The sequence below is a fragment of the Cannabis sativa genome, chromosome X (assembly GCF_029168945.1).
Source record: "Cannabis sativa cultivar Pink pepper isolate KNU-18-1 chromosome X, ASM2916894v1, whole genome shotgun sequence".
Taxonomy (NCBI): domain Eukaryota; kingdom Viridiplantae; phylum Streptophyta; class Magnoliopsida; order Rosales; family Cannabaceae; genus Cannabis; species Cannabis sativa.
The window spans coordinates 794,547-813,501 of NC_083610.1; the positions used below are offsets into that span (position 1 = coordinate 794,547).

The following is an 18,955-nucleotide window of genomic DNA, read 5'->3' on the forward strand; positions in this document are numbered from 1 at the left end:
ACACATAAGGAAAAAAAATTGCAATCTCTTACTATTGTTTTTGGAATATATGGAAGAAAAGAAAGAAAAAAATAAATGTCTAGGTTTGCTTGGTTATGGTATAGTGTAGCCTAAATGACTTCTCACCTACCCATGTACCTAAGCCATGCGATGCTAACCGAAAAAGACCTATTGATTCCAAATAGAAATTTGTCAACATTAGTGGAGAGAGGTATGTCATTCAAACTTATTGATCATGTGTTAGTGGGATGTTGGAAAGTTTAGAACAGTTGTGATATAGATGGCAATTGCGATGTTTTATGTTTGTATGAATTACTTACTTGTAAATTGCACATTCAAATTAGTTCTTAGAGTTGGCAAGTTGAAATTCTGGTTATTGATGGATTGAAGTTGTGCAGGTGGTGGTAGCAGTTCAATCGTTGGAAAGTTTAGTTATCATTGTTTGTTTGCTTTAGTTTAGTCTTAGTTTACTCGGGGACGAGTAAAGAGTCAGTTTGGGGGAGTTTGTTAGGCTATTTTTAGCCTATGTTTTGGATCTAATTTATGTGCATTTTTCGCTGTGTTGGGACGGAATTACGCTTGTTTTCTATGTTTTTCAGGTTCTTTAGAATAAAAGAGGTCTCGGGTGCAGAAATTCAATAAAAGACGAGCTGGGCCGAAGAAAACACAATTTTTAAGGAATTGTGTATATATGGCCGCGGCTAGATACCACTTGGTCGCGGCTAGATCTCGACACTTTGGAATGGCACAGTCGCCGCGGCGATGGGGAGTCTCGCCGCGGCCATTTAAGAGATACAGAAAGGCCTGCTTTTTGCAATTATCTCGCCGCGGCGAGAGGAAGCTTGGCCGCGGCGAGATCCCGTACGGACCAGGGGCATTTTCGTCCATCGAACCCTAAATTTTAGATATAAATAGAAAATTGCGATTGGAAGTCGAGGAGAGCGATCAGGAACCCTAAAATACAGCAGAGAGCCGCAGGAAGAGCACAGAGATTCAAGTGACGATCCAAAATTCATTCACCAACAGTTCTTTTCTCTATTCCTCTTTAATTTATTTATGTTGAATATTGCTATAGGAATGGTTATGGATTTGTTTCTGAACTAAATTTCCCATTTAGGGAGGATGATGATTGTTGTTTAATGTTTTGCCTAGTTAATGTTTAATTACCATTCCTCAATTCTTGTTTGTGAAATTATCTTAATTTGTGTTTAATTTCATATTTAAGATTGATCACCTTGTGCATGCTTTATGATCTCAATTCGAAATCTGAAAAGTGAGAATTGAGAATGCTAAAATTAAGATAATCGATGTTCTATGTGAAACGAAAGTATTCACATGACTTATGTGACGAGTAGATTATTACTTAATACTGATTTCATGTTAGTTTAATTGAGGAATTAATTAAATAACATGTGATTTAGAATCTAGAAGATCTGAAAGGAGCTAGGTTACTTCATAATCTGTCATTCACTTCAAGAATAGGATAGTAATTAAGCATTAACGATTTGGGTAAACAACAACAGGATTCTCCTCCCTATTATCTCATCTTGCTCAACTTTCAATCGTGTTATTAAGTTTTCTAAATTACTTTCATACTTTACTATTTTTAAATCATAATTACTTTTGATCTGTCGAATAGAATTATAAGTATAGTTTAGTGGTATTTAATCCAATTCCCTGTGGGATCGACCTCACCTGTGTGAGATTTACTACTTGATTGCGTATACTTGCGTAGTGTTTATAAATTATAGCAACAAACTGCAGTGCATTTTTTTTTTAAAATTAAACTTTACAGTTATTTTGAGGTAGTTAGTTGTACTTACTAGATTTAATGTAATTTACTTTCAATTTAACATGATTTTAGGTGGTGTTTGGTTGGAGGTAATGAAATAGAATGAAATATCATTCCTTACTTTCAATTTACTTTCAATTTAACAATTTCCATTCCATCCCTTTGTCTGATTGCATTTAAAACTATTGGAATACCATTCCGATAAAATTACCTTTCCATCATTTTGGTAGAATGACTATTTCATTTTAAAATATAAGAAAAAACCATTCCAATGCAAGATTTGAAAAATTTTAATAATTTTTTTTATACATTTTAATTTTATTCCAATTCTCATTCCTATTGACCTTAATTCCTTGCTTCTCATTTCATCTCATCTAAATTCAAGCATATTTCTTTTTAATGTTCTCCATAAATACTACTTCAAGTTGTAGTAAAAAAATCTTAGCAAAAAAACCCAGTAACTAAGAAAAGGGGAAGATAAAAAATTGATATAGCATTTATATAATGGCACCAAATATATCCATTAACAACTTTTCTTTTCATGTACAAGAAAGAATGATGAGCTAAAAACTTTTCATTGATACTATTTATCAGAGCAACTCTGATATTCTCAAAAGGCTATACATAAATAAATATAAAGGCAACAATACCAAAAAAAATTAAACTTGGCTGCACATTTTGTACTTTAGATGAATGACTCTCTATCCCCAGAAATTCTCTAAAAATTTGCAGAATAACAGGGCAGGATATATAGGATAGCTGACTCATATGAAATCGTAGACTATTTACAGTATTGGCGAATCGATTGTAAACCGAACCAGAGAATCTAATTCTTAGGCAAGAAGTTAAAGAAAACGAATTGGGGTAAGGAGGAAAAAACCATGTTTGTGTCACCTAACCATTTGGATGGTGAGAAAGAATCATTCTCTGACACGATCGAGTTCAAAGTTGCCGGAGGAATTGCCCGAGCACCAGTTATCTGGGACACTCAAGAAATGAGTAGACATGAATTTCCTGAATCTCCTCTTGTACTCTATTGGAGAGACGACGGTTGGAAGCAAGTTTTTTGGAACAAGTGAAGATTTCACCCATGTCTCTAACTGCTTGTCCCATGTGTACTGTCTGAGATAATCGATGATACCGCAGACTAGCTCTCGTCGTTGAGTGTCTACTACCACTAATAATGAGTAATCCATGACATTTATTGACTGCGCGTACAGAAACAGAAATATCTTTCATGAAAATGTGAAATTATTGAGTGAAAATGTAACCCGAAACAGAAAAATTTAAGTACTCACATTGAGGAAAGCTGTGTCGTTCCAAACAGCTCGTATCAAGAGACGCTTTGCTGTGCTACTAACATATAGTGGAGAAGAATTCATGTCATTAACAAAGTTCTGATCCAAAAGAACATCACCGGGATCTTTTGATTTTGTATTGAGCCGAGCATGGAGAGCGCCTTTAAGGTCATATTGGCGAGTAAAATTCCGGCCAAAGGTGAGATTCTCCATCACCATGAGATCATGCCTCACCTCTTTCCCGCCTTTGTTTGGTCTTTCAACAACCTGTTGAAATAGATTTTCAAGTGTTAGTGATCAATATAAAAACGACAATAGTGAAATGGTTGAAGATAGAAAATCAAAGTATGAACCTGATAAATCCCAAGAACTTTAGCTAAGCAAGTTTGGTTCCCCACTTCAAAGGAAGCCTTCATGTACTTAAAGTAATCCTCAGCAAACTTCATAAACGATTCAAATTCAATTTTCCTGATTTCTTTTATAATCAACCTGTCATCAAGAGTTTTCGCAAAAAAAGCATTGCTCTTCCCACCCTTAGCATCCCAGTGCTTGCAGCGGCTAAGAGAAGTAATATAGTCAACCTCAGATTGACAACACAAGTTTCTGAGATCACGAAACTGGTTGGCGTAGGGACATACAACTGTATATCGACTCTTTCCAAGTGATTTTTCAAAACCGAGATGAACCACCGGATTGACAGTTCCAGGAGGTACAAGTGACTCCAGCAAATTCAATCCATCAAAACTCGAGAAGCGAGACTCATCTAGTGAAACACTTGGTGTTAAGTGGACTGAATCAGAATCAGTGGAAGTGTTTGAAGACCAACGTGAGGAAGTAATTGAAGAAAAATGAGGAAGACTGTACGAACTCTCGAGAGATTTCGTACTAACATCACCCTCTTTCAACAATGCCAATGCACAAGCGATTATACTAGAGAGTTCGCCCTCGTAATCTGAAACAATATCTGTCCCAAGAGGAATGTGCAGTCTTCGTCCTTCTTCAGATATCAGTTGATATGCTTCGGGTATATTTTCCCTAGTATAGCTACTGACAGATTCGAATTTCTGAAAGTATAGTCTTTGAAGGTCTCTCATTTCTAAACCAATTATCTCAGCAAATGGTGACCAGAACCATCCCTTTGAATTTTCTGAGTGATGCAAAAGTGAAGTCTCTGAAACATTTTTCTTCAGTAAATTCAAATCAGCTACAGAATCATAACTGCTAACATTTGGGAAATTTGTTTTTGATCTCTTCACTTGTAGGCGATCAGAATCTGGTTCGTTATCTGCCTCAGAATCCTCAGAATGATAGTTGTCAGGTATCACAACAGAATCTTCTCTGGACAATTCTTTCGGGCTTAACTCACCCTCAATGGGGATATCAATACTTTCATGAACAAGAGACACTTCACCTGGATCGCTAGATCTAGATTCGTCAAAAGGACCTTCAATCGGAATTTCATTGGTTGAAGAGTCATCTACATCTGCAGAGGCATCTAACTTCAAATTTAGTTCACCTCCTTCGATAGTCATCTCAGTATCCACCTTCACTTCTGGTGCAACACCGTTGCTCTCTTGTCCTTGAATTTTTTTCCCATCGACACTAGAATTAGCAATGACGACGATATCACGAGAGAGTAGGGAATTCATGCGCCTATCCCAAATGCAGGATGATACCAGAAGTTCCCACAGTAATCGATTCAAACTGAGAAGTCTATGAGCAGTCTGGTCTGAATTCCCATTCTTTGAGAAAATTTTCTGAATATTTTCCTGTTTAAATTACATATTAAGTGTAAGTCTTACAGAATACCCGAAAAAAGTAGTTCTAGCATACACGGAATTTAAGGAAAAGAACTAAAGAAATTAGCATGAGTTTAGTTTCTATTAACAAAATAAATAACCTTAAAAAACTAAACAAACTGCACAACAAATCATGGGAAACCAAAGCTCCTCAAGAAAAACATGATTCTCATGTATGAAAGCGTTTACGACTAAATGCGACATTATAGTCATGCCAAATCCAAACTTTTCACAAAAGTTCCCTCAACATATTTAGGTGCTGACCTCAAATTCTGATCTTTCCTGCTTTAACATATCCTCAATATCGGAGAATTCTTTTATAGAACCTTGGAGATCCAAAGACAAGCCCTCAAATTGGGATTTGAGTTCCTTTAATGAGTTTGAAACCTCTGTAAACAGCAATATCCCTTTCGTATACACCTTTAAGAAATTAAAAGATCAACTTAATGAATAAAGGAAAAATTAAAAGCATCATAACAAACAAAGATAGAAATAAAATGAAATTTACATTCTCAATTTCATCCCTAAGAACATCTTGCTTAATTGTATGGCTGAGCTGCAACTTCTGAGGTGGCACAGCCACGGTATAAATGGCAACTGGAGAATACCTAAATAATGCAACCATGGGACCTAACCTGTGACATGTTGAACTTATTTGATGAGGTCACTAAAACAGAAACCAATTGAAAGCACAAATGAATGATGAAGAATTTAAATATTTTTTTTTTAGGAAACTAATTATGAATCACATACAATTCTGGTGCTAATATCTGAAACAGTAAACTATTTGCTAATACAATTCTAATTTGTTCAATAAATACAATCCCAAGCTGTCCAATAATATATGCCAAAGTTCACAGAGAATACATACCCGAAGAAGTAGATAAAGTCCCTATGAAATGAATGGCCACAGCTAGATAATCTATGGGATGAGGAGTGTTGTGAAAACCCGAGCTCCAAAAACTTTCCAAGTGACAATTTACTAGCAGCAGTGGAGATCAAAACTCTTTTCGTAGATTTAGTTACTCCATCTCCATGTTTGCACTTGCCACAACGACTCCACATCCAAATTTTTCCTTCAGCTTCCCCACGTAAACTCTTTTCAGGATGAAGACGCTGGACCTTTATGGTCAACTGCTTCTTATGATGTGCGTAGTAGTATACGTGAGCTTGTGGCAGTTCACCACAAACATCGCACTGAGTTCTCTGCATCATATAGTTTTCATGAGTGGCATTCAAATTCAAATAATCTAACCCATGTGTTATGAAATAGGGAATTACAGAAGTTAGTGACAGAAGAGATGAAACAATGATAAAATGTTCTTCAAAAAAATACCTGAGTAAGTAAATTATCAACCAGGAACTGTCCAAGTGGAACATCAAAATTCTTGTAGAACATGATATGAGAAAAATGGCTTTGCTCACATACAGTTCCTCTTAAGGCGTTCCGCTTAGACATTAAAACCAAAATACTCTGGGAATCCAACATTCCATTGATGCCATCCTTGGTTTGCACCTCATCATAGTCACCATTTTTCAATTCTTGAGATGCCTCCGAGCTTTCATTAGAAGAATCAGACTGTTCAACATTTGGAGACTTCTCTTCATCAGAACTGCTCTTATCTTCAGCCTCATAATGATCAAGATCCTTAGGAGATGTTAAACCAGAAACAGATTTGATACAATTATCGTTCGACTCACTTTCAGGGAAACCAAGGTATGAAGAAAGTGACTGGTAAGAAGAAGATGCAAGAGGGAAATTTTCGCCAACAGCCTTCTTAAAAGAAGCTGAAAGAGAGGAAAAGCCAGACAGTATCGCAGGACTATATGGTTCATAAAACAGGGAATTTCCGTCTGACTCAGTGTTGGAGTTGTAGAAATCTCCATCATTAAAGCCACTGGATATTGGAATATCATGTGACTTACTTTCAGCAGAAGCCTCAAGCCGAGGAGAGGATGCATCAATGTCTAGATTAGTGGGTTCTTGATCCCTGGACAGTACATTTGCCTCTTCAGCAGACGATAATGTAAAAAACATTGCTTTCTGATCAACAAGGAAGGAAGTCTCAAGTATCAAATGATACGCCATAATAACCGCACAGTGAACCACACATTTAACCTTCTTCAATTCATCACTCTTTGCTCCTTTCAGCAAAATCTGTAAGGTCATATCATGCAAAAAACAATTACTTCACTTCACAATGTTAGGACGTTAAAAAATCAATTCACCAAAGCAATGTGAATCCCTGTTGAAATTATTACTGGGTAAGCATGCTAGAGCAAAAAATAACTAAATTATCTATAAGCAATTCTTGTTTAAACAAAGAAAAGAATACTAACCGTACAACCCAGACGAGTAGGACAGCCCTCAATAAACATCAATGTTTTGCTTGGCTTCTTTCCTCCCTCATTAGAACCAGCATGTTCCTCAACAAATTTTTCAATGTGAAAAGAGTCACAATGTTTTAGCTTTTGACTTGCCATCATATCTAACGATAAAATTGGCGAACCTGTACAACGAGCAATTCTATCTAGCCGATGGAGCTTCATATCAAAGACAAGTGTCATTCCATTTTTCAGAGTGTACTCTTGGATATCACGAGAAACAGACTTCTCCACTAAAATCACATTTGGATGACACGAGGCTAAAACCTCAATCACAGAATTCAGGTAATCCTTTTCCTGTTTGAACCAAATCATAAGATCAGTAAGAAGCATAATCTTCACATGATCAAAAATGATGTTTAAGATAAATTACCTGATCCATAGTACTAAATGATGACAATCCACTGGAGGATTGGCCAAGAGCACCCTGGACTAACAGCAACCTCGGATTTTTGTATTTAGTCGGCATGTGCTTGTGTGCTGCATGCTTCTTGAAGACCAACCCTTGAATTAGTTGGCTGCAACATCAAAAATTTCAGGCTTGAAACATACTTTGAAAATACATTTAACTGAGAGAATGAACGTTATTAAAATACAGAGAGAAAATATGCGAAACAATTAACTGATCTTAAACTGAGGAAAGAAAATCTGAAGAGCATTAAAATTACAAACAGCCTAACTCTGTTACCTTTCACTGCGAGCACCAGTTGGGATGCATTTCACTTTCGCATAATCATTTGGATCAATTGTACCAACAATGGCATCAGGTTTTAGAAATTGAGCAGCTTGCCATGACAAAGAAGTAACTATATCAACCCAATTCTCACCATCTTGTCCACAGGGGGCAACATCTACCAATTTAAGAAGTTGAGAAACAAGAGCCTTAAACTTTCCATTCTTCACCTCTTCCATAGCTCTCTGTTTTTCCTCAAACTTATAATTCCCACTTCTGTCACTGCTTGAAGGGCTCAAAGAACTTGGCTTTCCCCAAGGCGTGCCATCTCCACATTCATCATCGTCGTCATTGAAAGCCACACTGCCCACCAAATCATCTTCTTGATTTTCTGGTTCAGGGGGATCCCAAATCTGGGCATTAACATCATCTTCAAAGGAATTTGAATCCTCAGTTTCTTCATCAACGGAGTTGTTTGTTGCTTCAACACCATTATCTTTTTCTTCATGGCCATTACTCTTTGGTAGAGTCTTACCATTGCTTTCTATATGTGAATATGATCTATAACTTCCATTTTCTTGAATAGCCCTACAAGTAGTATAAGTACATAAGAATAAAATACCCAAAAGTGATACAGATGATAAACATAATTCCGAATTCAAAGAAGCAAAGACACATACCTATCGTGTAAGTTCATATCAACCGAAATCTCACCTAAAAAAACAGAAGATAAATAAAAGTATAAAACAATAGAACCCATAATAAGCTGTGAAACAATTGAACTTTAGTAAGATGGCAATAGCAAACCGAAAGGAACTTACTGCAACTAGATACAGACCGATCGCTGCTAGACAAAGAAGCCATTGGACTGATCATTGGTTCTACATAAGAACTGTTTCTTCTACTATCTGTCTCAATTCCTTGCTCATGCTTAACCTCACAACATTTGCAAGACGTAATGGAGCCTTGCGTGGTAATTTCTAAACCGTTCACATTCTCTTCTATTTTCCTTGCCTCCTTTGGCTTGTTCAGTTCCACACCACAATTATGACACATGCTACACATATAATCTACAAAAATAAGAAATCCAGAAAACTAACCGTTGAAATTGGTACCCAACTTTGACTCATTAAGAAGAAAAAACAAAATAGTGTCCCAAAAAGGAGCAATGTTCTTAATAAGAAATAAAAAAATAAAGTATGTGTTTTAGAATTATTCATATAGATTAGCATGTGTTTTAAAATTATTCATATGGATTAGCATATACTGATTAACTTCATAGAATAAGAACTGTGTAAACTATAGAGATTCCATGGATTCAAAATTTTCTAAAATCAATTGACATTATAACAAGAACAATTCAAAAGCAAAACCAGAACCAATCTGATACTAAATATTAAAAACCAAATCAAGAATCTAAACAAAACCCATTAATCAGGAGAACAAAAATAAATATTTTAAAATAAAAGAAAAAGATGAATTCATGCAAGAATATTTCTTCACATACAAACTAATGAACAAAAAACTATGAAAACCCAGTTTGATAAAATCCCAAACTTTACCAAAGAATAAAGAAAAACACTTCAAAATTGTTATGAAAAATACTAACACCATACTCCAAACCATTGCTGAAACCACCAAAAAAAAATGATCTACTAAATCTACCAAAAAAAAGAAAAGAAAAACACAATCACAAAATCCAAACTTTCCAAAAATCTCAAAACCACTGTTTACAAACCACCAAGATTTCGAACAAGAAAAGTAACATACATACACAAACATATATATACACTACCATTTTGATCAAAATACATACATATATATATATAAAAATAGAAAGAAAATCAAAAGAAATGGATGACTTACAGTCAAAGCAAAATAAAGAACAAAGATTTGGGTGTAACCTCCAAATCAATCCGAAGCATAATTTAAGAACACGAATATGAGATTGTGTAATTTGGTTTCGTTTATTCAAATCTTTTGTGAAGCTCGTTGGTCTGTTCAGGTATGGTGTGAGAGTCCACACAGAGTCTTCTCTTTCTTCAGACAAAGTCACAAGATTTGGAGGAGAGAGAATCTAGAGAGAGAAAGAGAGAATGAACCAGAAACAAAAAAAGAACAGAGAAAATAAATATAAATATAAATCAATATATAAAAAATAAAATAAATAATAATAAAGTTAAATTCAAAAATGGGTCCCGCCGTTTCCATTAGCAGCTGTAAATTTTTCTTTTTTTATTATAAATAAATAAAGGTTTTATTATTATTATTGCAAAGAAAGTCTTCTTGTCTGGTGAAATAAGTAAATAAAATAAAATTGAGGACTTGTTCCATAATTTGGGGCGGATTGTATTATAAATATTTTGAGTTTTGCAGTTATGTCCTCTGATTTTATGGTATTTATGGATTTTTCTAAAAATGTAAATAAAATTGCTAGATTTAGCAGCATGGTGCATGTCTAGAATGGAGAGGCATGCCCTATAATTAATAGCAAATATTTATTAAATTATAATGCAATCACTTTTTTTTTTGGCCAAACAAAAAATATTTAATATTTATTATAAATTTTGTTAGAGAGGGATATGAATACAATCATTAATGAAAATTAATTTTTAGTCAATAAGTTAATTATTTAGTTAAAAATATAAAAAGTCAGAATATGAATTATTACAAACAATGTGACTTATATAATACTTAATTATTTCGAAAAATTAAACAAGATAACTTGAGACTATTTTCAAGCGACCAAATAGACCAAAACTACCATTGTATATAAGCTAAGTTTTCTAAAGCAAAGTATACTAGTTAATAAAACATGCATCATACATAAAATTTAAATCAAATCCCAACTAAAATTAGTTAATTTGTCAAAAATGTAACAAAACTCAATTAGCTAACAAATAAATGGTAAAATAATAGGAAGAAAATTCCTCTAAAATTATTAAAATATAATTAAAAGACAAGATTTAAAATTTATTTGTGAAAATCTGTAATAGCACTCTTTAAGGTTCACTCTGTAAACAAACAAGCCAACAATAATTTGTATACCAGTCAAATCAAAATAGTACAAACTAACTAAAAATATGGCACAAACTAGCTAAAATCAATATTTACATAGAGAGAACATAAATAATTAAAACAAAAGAATACTCAACAGAACTTTAAGTTATTGATCAACTAAAGAGAACCATAACCACTTGAGGCTAGCTCAAGTGGCCATAGGTGGGTGGGTGTTGGAGGTTCTGGGTTCGAGTCTCATATAAAACATAGTTGTAATATATAAACGCTTAAATCATAAAAAAAAAAAAAAAAAAAAAAAACTAAAGAGAACCACGTAGCTCGAGATAGCCTTTCAAGATGTCCAAAATTCTTGGAATGTCAATTCTCATGAGTAAGATCGCGATAAAATATGTTAAACCTTGTATTTAATGTAGCTTCATTTTCATTATTGGATTTTGTTTGGATGAAAAGAAAATGAAGAAAACTAAGGAACACTCCTTGATAATTTTTTGTTAGAGACTTGCTAATTTTTCTATGTATAATAATTAGAATAACAAAAAATATTTTTATTCATACAATTATATTAAAATCATCATTAGACCAAATATATGATTAATCTACGAAAATACTTTAAATATTTTGGCACTAGACTTGTTCTTAATTATGTAAAAATATAAAATTGGATAAATAACAATAATTTTATTTATTTACATTATTACTTATTTCATTTAGTTTAAACTCGGCCTTGGCTACTAATAATAAGATTATGAACCCAATTAAGCAACCCTAATTTTTTTCAATTAAATTTATACCACTTTTTCATGGTAATAACGGTATCATTTTTCAGTTTTAATATAGAAATTTGATTTTTTTTTTTAATAAATAAAACAGAATTTTCAACTTAAATGTCAAATTTATATTTCTCAAATTTTTAATTTATATTTTATATATAAAAAAATAATATTTATAGGTTGATTTAATACGTGAGAGATAAGGTCGTGAGACAACATTAAAGTCAAGGTTTTTGCATCCAACAACTTGGATTATTAATTAATTATATTACTAACAATTTTGTTGACTCGAAAATCATTTTTTTTATTTTAATTCTTGTCAAGTTTACCATTGATTATATTACACAAGAGCAACTAACAAGTAAACCAAATATGTTACTATTTTTTTTTTCTTTCTTTTATTAAAAAAAAAAGGAAATTAGGAATGAAACTCCTTTATGGTTTATGGTTTAATTTTGATACACTTAATTTTTTGAATTTTTTTTGGCAATATCCTTTTAATTTCACTTTTATTTGCAAATTTAAAACATTAGTTAAATTTTACCATTAAATGTCAACTCGGATTATTATACATGAGACATTAAAATCTCGAAACTAATAAAAATATGTTACGTATATAAAAATTAAAATATAAAAAAAAATTTACTGTGAATTACCTTTTAAAAATATATATCATTTATTCTATGTTTAATTAATGTAAATTTTAACGACCAATATTACAATTTATATACTATATATTGTATACTAGTATAAAAGTAATATGCGGAAAATATTATTATGTTTTTTAATAATCATATAAATTTAAAATAAATAAATGATATTATATCATGCTCAAATTGCTGGAAAAAATTGTTAAATTGTTAATCCATTAAATAACCAAACAATATATAAAAATATTTGTGATATGATACAAAGTTTTTTTTTTTTAAATATATATATATATTATAATAATATATATTTTCTATAGTCAGGATCGGTCCTAATGTGAGACGAGTGAGATGGTCGCACTGAATATATGTTGGAGCTCGATGGTAATTTGTTTAGGGTGTATAAGTTTAGAGTTCAAATTCCAATAATTTCAAATTTTTACTGGATTCCAATTTTATTTTTGTCTAAAGCCCAAGTTAGCATAGGATCAGTTTAGTCTACATTTATGACTAATTTATTTAAAGAGATAATTACATAAATTACTATTTTTTTTTAAGAATTTTATATTTTTACGTTCAATTTTTTATATATATATTTTTACGGTATTTTATAAAAAAAAAATTATAAAAAAAATTACATAAAAATTACAGGAAAATAAAATCTAAACAACATCAAAATAATAATAAAAATAACATATAAATAACAATAAATTAACAAGAGTACAACATAAAATTATATTAAAAGATTGTGTATTTATAAATAAAATCATAAAAATCGTAAAAATATTTAAAATTCTGTACAACTGTATTTTTATAATTTTTTTTTATTATTTTTCTATATTTATAAAATAATTCATTATTTAAATGTATCTTTGATAAGTATTTAAGTATTGTTACTTTAATGGCACGTTTACTACACAGTAATCAGAATCGGAATAAATTAATAGAGAAATGTAACGGAATAAATGAAAAATAATCAGAATCAATATTTGTAATATGTTGTTTACTAAAATTTTTTAGAAATGGAATAGTTGTGATTTATTTTGTTTACTTTATTAGGAAACGTAATCGGAATGCTTAAATTGACTAAATTGCCCTTTTGAGTTAAACTATATTATATGGTAGTTATTTTGCAAGACATATTTTAAAGGACAAAATTATCATTATATATTTAATATTAAAAAATAAAATAAAAATAATAAAAATCCATTACCCTTAATGGCATTTCTTACAAAATTGGTAGGGGAAGTTCTCCCTTTCTTTTTTCTCTTATTTAATCAACTTCTCCCTTTCCTAATTTTAATAATGCAAGTAAACAAATGTAAATGAATGATTACCTTACTATTGATTCCCATTACTTATTAGTAAACATGCCATAAATGGGAATCATTTCTTAACCTAACCCTAACTATAAAATTTCATATTGACAATATTTGGTCAATATGTTAACCACGTGCCCTATATTTTTACTTACCCCTCTCACCGCATGCATTCACTCATATGACACGTATTTATCAATTTTTATCTAAATTATTTTTGTTAATTATTATTTAGATTAATTTATGATCAATTTTTCGGTGACTTGGAAGATATATCCAAATTCATTATTTTTTACTATAGTATACTAAATTAATCTTTTTATCATTTGAGGAAGTGCTTTTAGAATATGAAAATTTTTAACGATATTTTTTTTATTTATAATTTTACGACTTAAAATTTTTATTTATAAAAATACATTTTATTTAGTAAAAAAATAAAAAAACAACTAAATGACAATTAAAAACCAACCTCACAACAATTATAAAACAACTATAAATAAACTATAAAATAACTAGAAATAAAATAATCTCATGACAACTATAATACAATTATAAATAAATTATAAAACAATTAAAAAAATAATTTATTATTTTTACTGAAAAAATATTTTTGTAAATAAAAAAGTTCAAAGTAAAAATAATAAATTTTCTGTATTAAAATATTTTTATAATTTTTTTCAAATTTATGACCTATTTTGTAATTTTTTCTTTACAAAAATTGACCCTTTGTTTAAAACAAAGATACAACTTACATTCATATAAGACAAAAAGATTTAGGATTGCAATAAAAAAAATAAAAATACATTTTTAAAATTGGAGATTCTGTTTTTTTATTTTAATTATTGTTGTTAGTGTTTTAAAATATAATTTTCATAATAAAAAAAGTCATAATTTCTCTCAAGGAAAAACGGCTCATTTATATAATTTTGGCGTGTTATGTATTTTGTTTGACAAATTCCACTTTCTTTTTAATTATTAATTTAATTTATTATTATTTTAACGCTTTAGAATTTAATAAATGCAATTTGGCCCACGTAATTAAATAAATATATATAATTTGAGATAATATTTGAGAAGAAGAGACAATAGTGTCCCTTTTAATTAAATTAATGTATAATCTTTGAACAACTTAATTTATATTTACTTTTTGATGAAATTACTAAAAATGGTAATGAATTATTATAGCCATTATTTAAATTTGTATTAGGTTATAGAAACTCAAACGTTAATATATACATATATATATACGCCATGCAATCAATCATATAAACATATATTTAAAATATAAATTACGTGAAGATTTATACCTCACTTTTTAATTAATATAAGGATAAGTATTGATCGATTTATGCAATTAGTGTGAAAACATGTTTGTATGAATCATAATATTTGACTAGATTAATATTTTTATAAATACCAGCAAAAAATTATTTAAGTTTAAACCTAATTAAATAATTTAGATTCGTATCATGTGAGGTACCGTAGATTTTTTGTTTATACTAAATATTTTTTTGAACTTTCTATTTTGATAATAATAAAAAAATAAATTCTGTGTTTTTTATTTTTTTTTTAATCAAGAAAAACACCTTGTATTACTCTTTGAAAAAAACTACAATTAAAGAATAATTTGAGAATGACTAGAACATGCTTCACAAAAAGGGATAAAATTAAATTCAAATGGATGTTGCAAAGTAGAAGTTTATCTTTAGTAAGTTCATTCACTGTTTGTCAAAAAATAAACTTACGCTTAAACACACTAAGTCTACACCAAACAATCTTATTGTAACTCACATGCTCATGATGAATAAAACTCTGATAAAGCTTACTAGCCTTAAACTTCCCATTACTCCTTACATTAAGAATATTCACTATAGAAAACATCTTTCGAAGGTTAACCAACTTCCTCCAGTACCAATTGACATCGGTCTCCAATGAATATGACTAATAGTCTTGATCTTGTAAGTAAATACTGTGCACCCATTTTACCAAAGAAGATCTTGCTTCATAGAAAGATCCCACATGAATCTTTCTAATACAACCTTTCTATTCGGTACTCTCTAGAAAGTCAACGCCACCAAACTGCTTGGGTAAACAAACTGCTCCCAAGAAGTAAAATGGAGCATACGGTTCTCTTTATAAAAAGATCCCACATGAATTTTGCTACTATAACATTGTTCCATTCGATACTCTCTGAAATTCAATGTCACCAAACTGCTTGAGTAAACAAACCTGCTCGTAAGAAGTAAATGGAGCTTACTATGCTTCTCTTTAACCTCCCCCCCCCCGCCCCAAAAAAAAAAAAAAAAAAAAGAACGACAAATTATCAATTTTTTTGGAGCTTACTATGTCCCTTCCTCAAAGCAATCACCTATAACATGCTTATTTTTGTAGCATGAGAATCCCTCCCCCCCCCCCCAAAAAAAAAAAGTTTGGGAGATCAAAATAGTTTTATAATTCAATTATGGTCAACATATTTGTATCCTAATGTTTTATGTATAAGGTTAAATTAAAATGTGTAAACTTTAGTAATTTTAACCCAAATAGATTCTTAGGATATTTTGTTCTAGTTTACAAAATGTATAAAGTCTAAAAAAATAAATATAGGAAAAATAGAGTAAAAAAATGAATTATATATATACATTAAAAAAATGGATATAATATTTTTTTAGAGCATTAATTAGCTTTAATTTTGATCGTGGATATGTATGTAAAGTTACTGTTGACCGAGGTTTTCGGCAACTATTAAAATATAATTATAATAAGGAGCTGTAAGAAAGTGAGATGAAGACTTTTTACGTGGTTGGGGCGTTAATGAGCCTTAGTCCACGAGCCACTGCTATTAATGGATGTATTTAATACAGATTCTACACTTGAGAGAATGTTTTTCTCTTAAATACAGAGAATGTTCTTGGTGAGTTTTTTTCTCTTCTTGCTCTTTTGCAACCAAGATTCTCGACCCCATTAAATGAGCTTTGAGGGGGTATTTATAGTGTTTTGGCGGGGTAATCCCTAGAATTGTTCTTACACATGTGTCTGTAAGTATCCATAAAGTTGGGCATTTCCGATGAATATACCATGGGTGATGCATGGTCAAATCCCTAGGTGCTGTAGGGTTTTTATGGAGAATGTCCTTTTTGTCTTGTGATTGACGTGACTCTTCGCAGAGTAGCCGTCGCTAGACTTAACTGATCATTACTGTAGCGCTGCTGTTCGGGGGTTGTGCCGTCAGACTTTATTGCGTGTTACAGTCCCAACACGCTTCCTCCCATGCAGCATTAAATGCGACTTGATTTCTCGGGAGAGACCTGACACATCCCGGAGAGCCTTCATGCTATGCTAGCTTCCTGGAGTACCTTGTACTCCGGGTGTCTCCTCCAGGACCCATGCTAATAGCGCTTCCTGGTGGCATAAAAAGACTTAGCAAATCTTTCCAAGTTATCTGATCCACGTGTCCCCTCTCGACTGGTCCACGTATTTTGGGCGAATTTTGGAGCAACATTTACCCCCCAAGCCTTGTTTACTTAGTAAAAATAAACCAAGGCTTGTTCAAGTGTCTCCGGTTGACCCCTCGTTTCCCTAGCTCGAGCCTCGAGCGCGTGGGGGCAAATTAAATGATGTCATTTAATGCAGCGATATGCTTTTTGCAGGAATGTTTCCAGCCGCCTCCTCGGTCTTCTGATACGACTTGGGGGCGCGTGGAGGTGTGTCTGATAATGGCATTAAATGCAGCGATTCACTTTTGCAGAGGTCGATTCGTTTCACGCCCCATGATTGATGCGGCGCATTGATGGTGTCAGACGGATACTCAAACGTTTCCACCGCCTTAATGGTAGATTGATCTGGTCCGTTGATCTTTGGAAATTCGAATCGTGCGTTTCCCCCACCGTGCGATTGGTAGGTGAAGACGCCTGTTCCTCATGCACTTTTGCCTATAAAAGCCACCACCTTTCCTTCATTTCGGTTACTTTCCATTCCTTGCCATTTCTGCTCGAATTTCCTAGAGAGAAAATTTCTCGAAGTAGCACGAACTATCTTAATACTCAGACACTTCATTTAATTTTCCAAAGGTTTGATTTTGCCAGTGCTTCTCAACTCTCACTCAACCACCTTTCAGTTCCTCCAGTTCAACGATCGACTGTAAGTTTCTTGCATCCTTAGATAATAACATGCTTATATTTACTTCGTTCGTTTTCTGGGTTCGCACTTAGAGACTTCTGGGTGTGTGAGTGTTTAAGTTCTTCGAGTTCTTTTTTTTTTTATGTTTACTGCATTAGTTGTAAAATCGCCATTTATCATGCCCCTGTTGTAGTTATACAGTTCTGTTTGAAGAGGGCCATGTGCTCTTCGTTTAACCGGTTGCTTAGTGGCATAGGATGGCTTTTCTCTCCTTTTTTTTTTCTTTTTTGCGAAACCACTTTCTGCGATTTCACTGCACCCGACACTTGTTGAGGGATTCTCTCCAGAGTTTCCCAGGTGACACGTGTCCGGAGGGGGCCTCTTTCCAGCGGTTAGGGGACCCCCACTCCCTTTTTCTTGATTTAGGGTTTGGTATGGGACCTAACTGCTGGGTTTTTCTTTTTCCCTTTTGTTTTTCTCAGAACATAAAATGTCTGCTTCTGGCTCGAAATCTTCGAAGAAGAAAGGGAAAAGCATGGCCACCCTGGAGGAGGTTTCTCTGGAACCCGTTGCCCAAGAGGGGTACAAGTCCCGTGCAACTGGTTGGGAAGCGGCCGAGCTTCGATCGACCCTGACTTGTCCTCACCAGCTGGAGAACATTATTAATGTGGCTGGGATCAAACCCTCCACCTCGGGGACCTTCCACCGGCCTCCTCGTGACTCGGAGACGCCTAACCACAACTATGAGGGCTTCGGGGCTTGGAGTCAGACCCATTTGATGACCGGTGCCATGCTCCCGCTCCAAGATTACTTTGTGAATTTTCTTGTATTTGTCGGCCTTGCGCCATACCAACTTATTCCTCAAGCTTACCGCCCGCTTCTCGTGCTTATTCATTTTTTACACCGCCCGTGGCTGGGGGTCTCCCGGCCGGCGGAAATTTTATATTTTTATGAACTTGTATCCGTCCCCAAGAAAGGGGACACACTTAAGGATGGTTTTTATGGGTTCCGGATCCACCCTGCTAACGAGGGGGTGGTTCCATATAATAGGCAGACTCATGTTAAGGAGTACCGCCACCGCTTTTTCTTCTCGTCCGGGTTCAGGGCCGTGGACCACCCGGAGCTTCTCACGGAG

At 32.9% G+C, this 18,955-nt stretch overlaps 1 protein-coding gene across 3 annotated transcripts; it reads right to left on the reverse strand.

The window, feature by feature from the left end:
• Positions 1 to 2,348: 2,348 nt before the first annotated feature.
• Positions 2,349 to 10,068, reverse strand: LOC115709620 (putative 1-phosphatidylinositol-3-phosphate 5-kinase FAB1D). Of its 3 annotated transcripts, none has more exons than XM_030637770.2 (13): positions 9,852 to 10,068; positions 8,769 to 9,017; positions 8,628 to 8,661; positions 7,963 to 8,535; positions 7,648 to 7,792; positions 7,230 to 7,571; positions 6,226 to 7,047; positions 5,761 to 6,095; positions 5,398 to 5,524; positions 5,154 to 5,309; positions 3,444 to 4,859; positions 3,091 to 3,357; positions 2,349 to 3,000 (listed from the first exon to the last, which is right to left on the reverse strand). In XM_030637770.2, the coding sequence occupies exons 2-13, from the start codon at positions 9,010 to 9,012 to the stop codon at positions 2,713 to 2,715; spliced, it is 4,749 nt and encodes a 1,582-aa protein (XP_030493630.2). In that variant the 5' UTR covers positions 9,013 to 9,017; positions 9,852 to 10,068; the 3' UTR covers positions 2,349 to 2,712. The 3 variants fall into 3 exon arrangements, with proteins under 3 accessions (XP_030493630.2, XP_030493639.2, XP_030493623.2); XM_030637779.2 differs by having other exon boundaries at positions 8,769 to 9,004; positions 9,814 to 10,068; XM_030637763.2 differs by having other exon boundaries at positions 9,814 to 10,068.
• Positions 10,069 to 18,955: the final 8,887 nt, after the last annotated feature.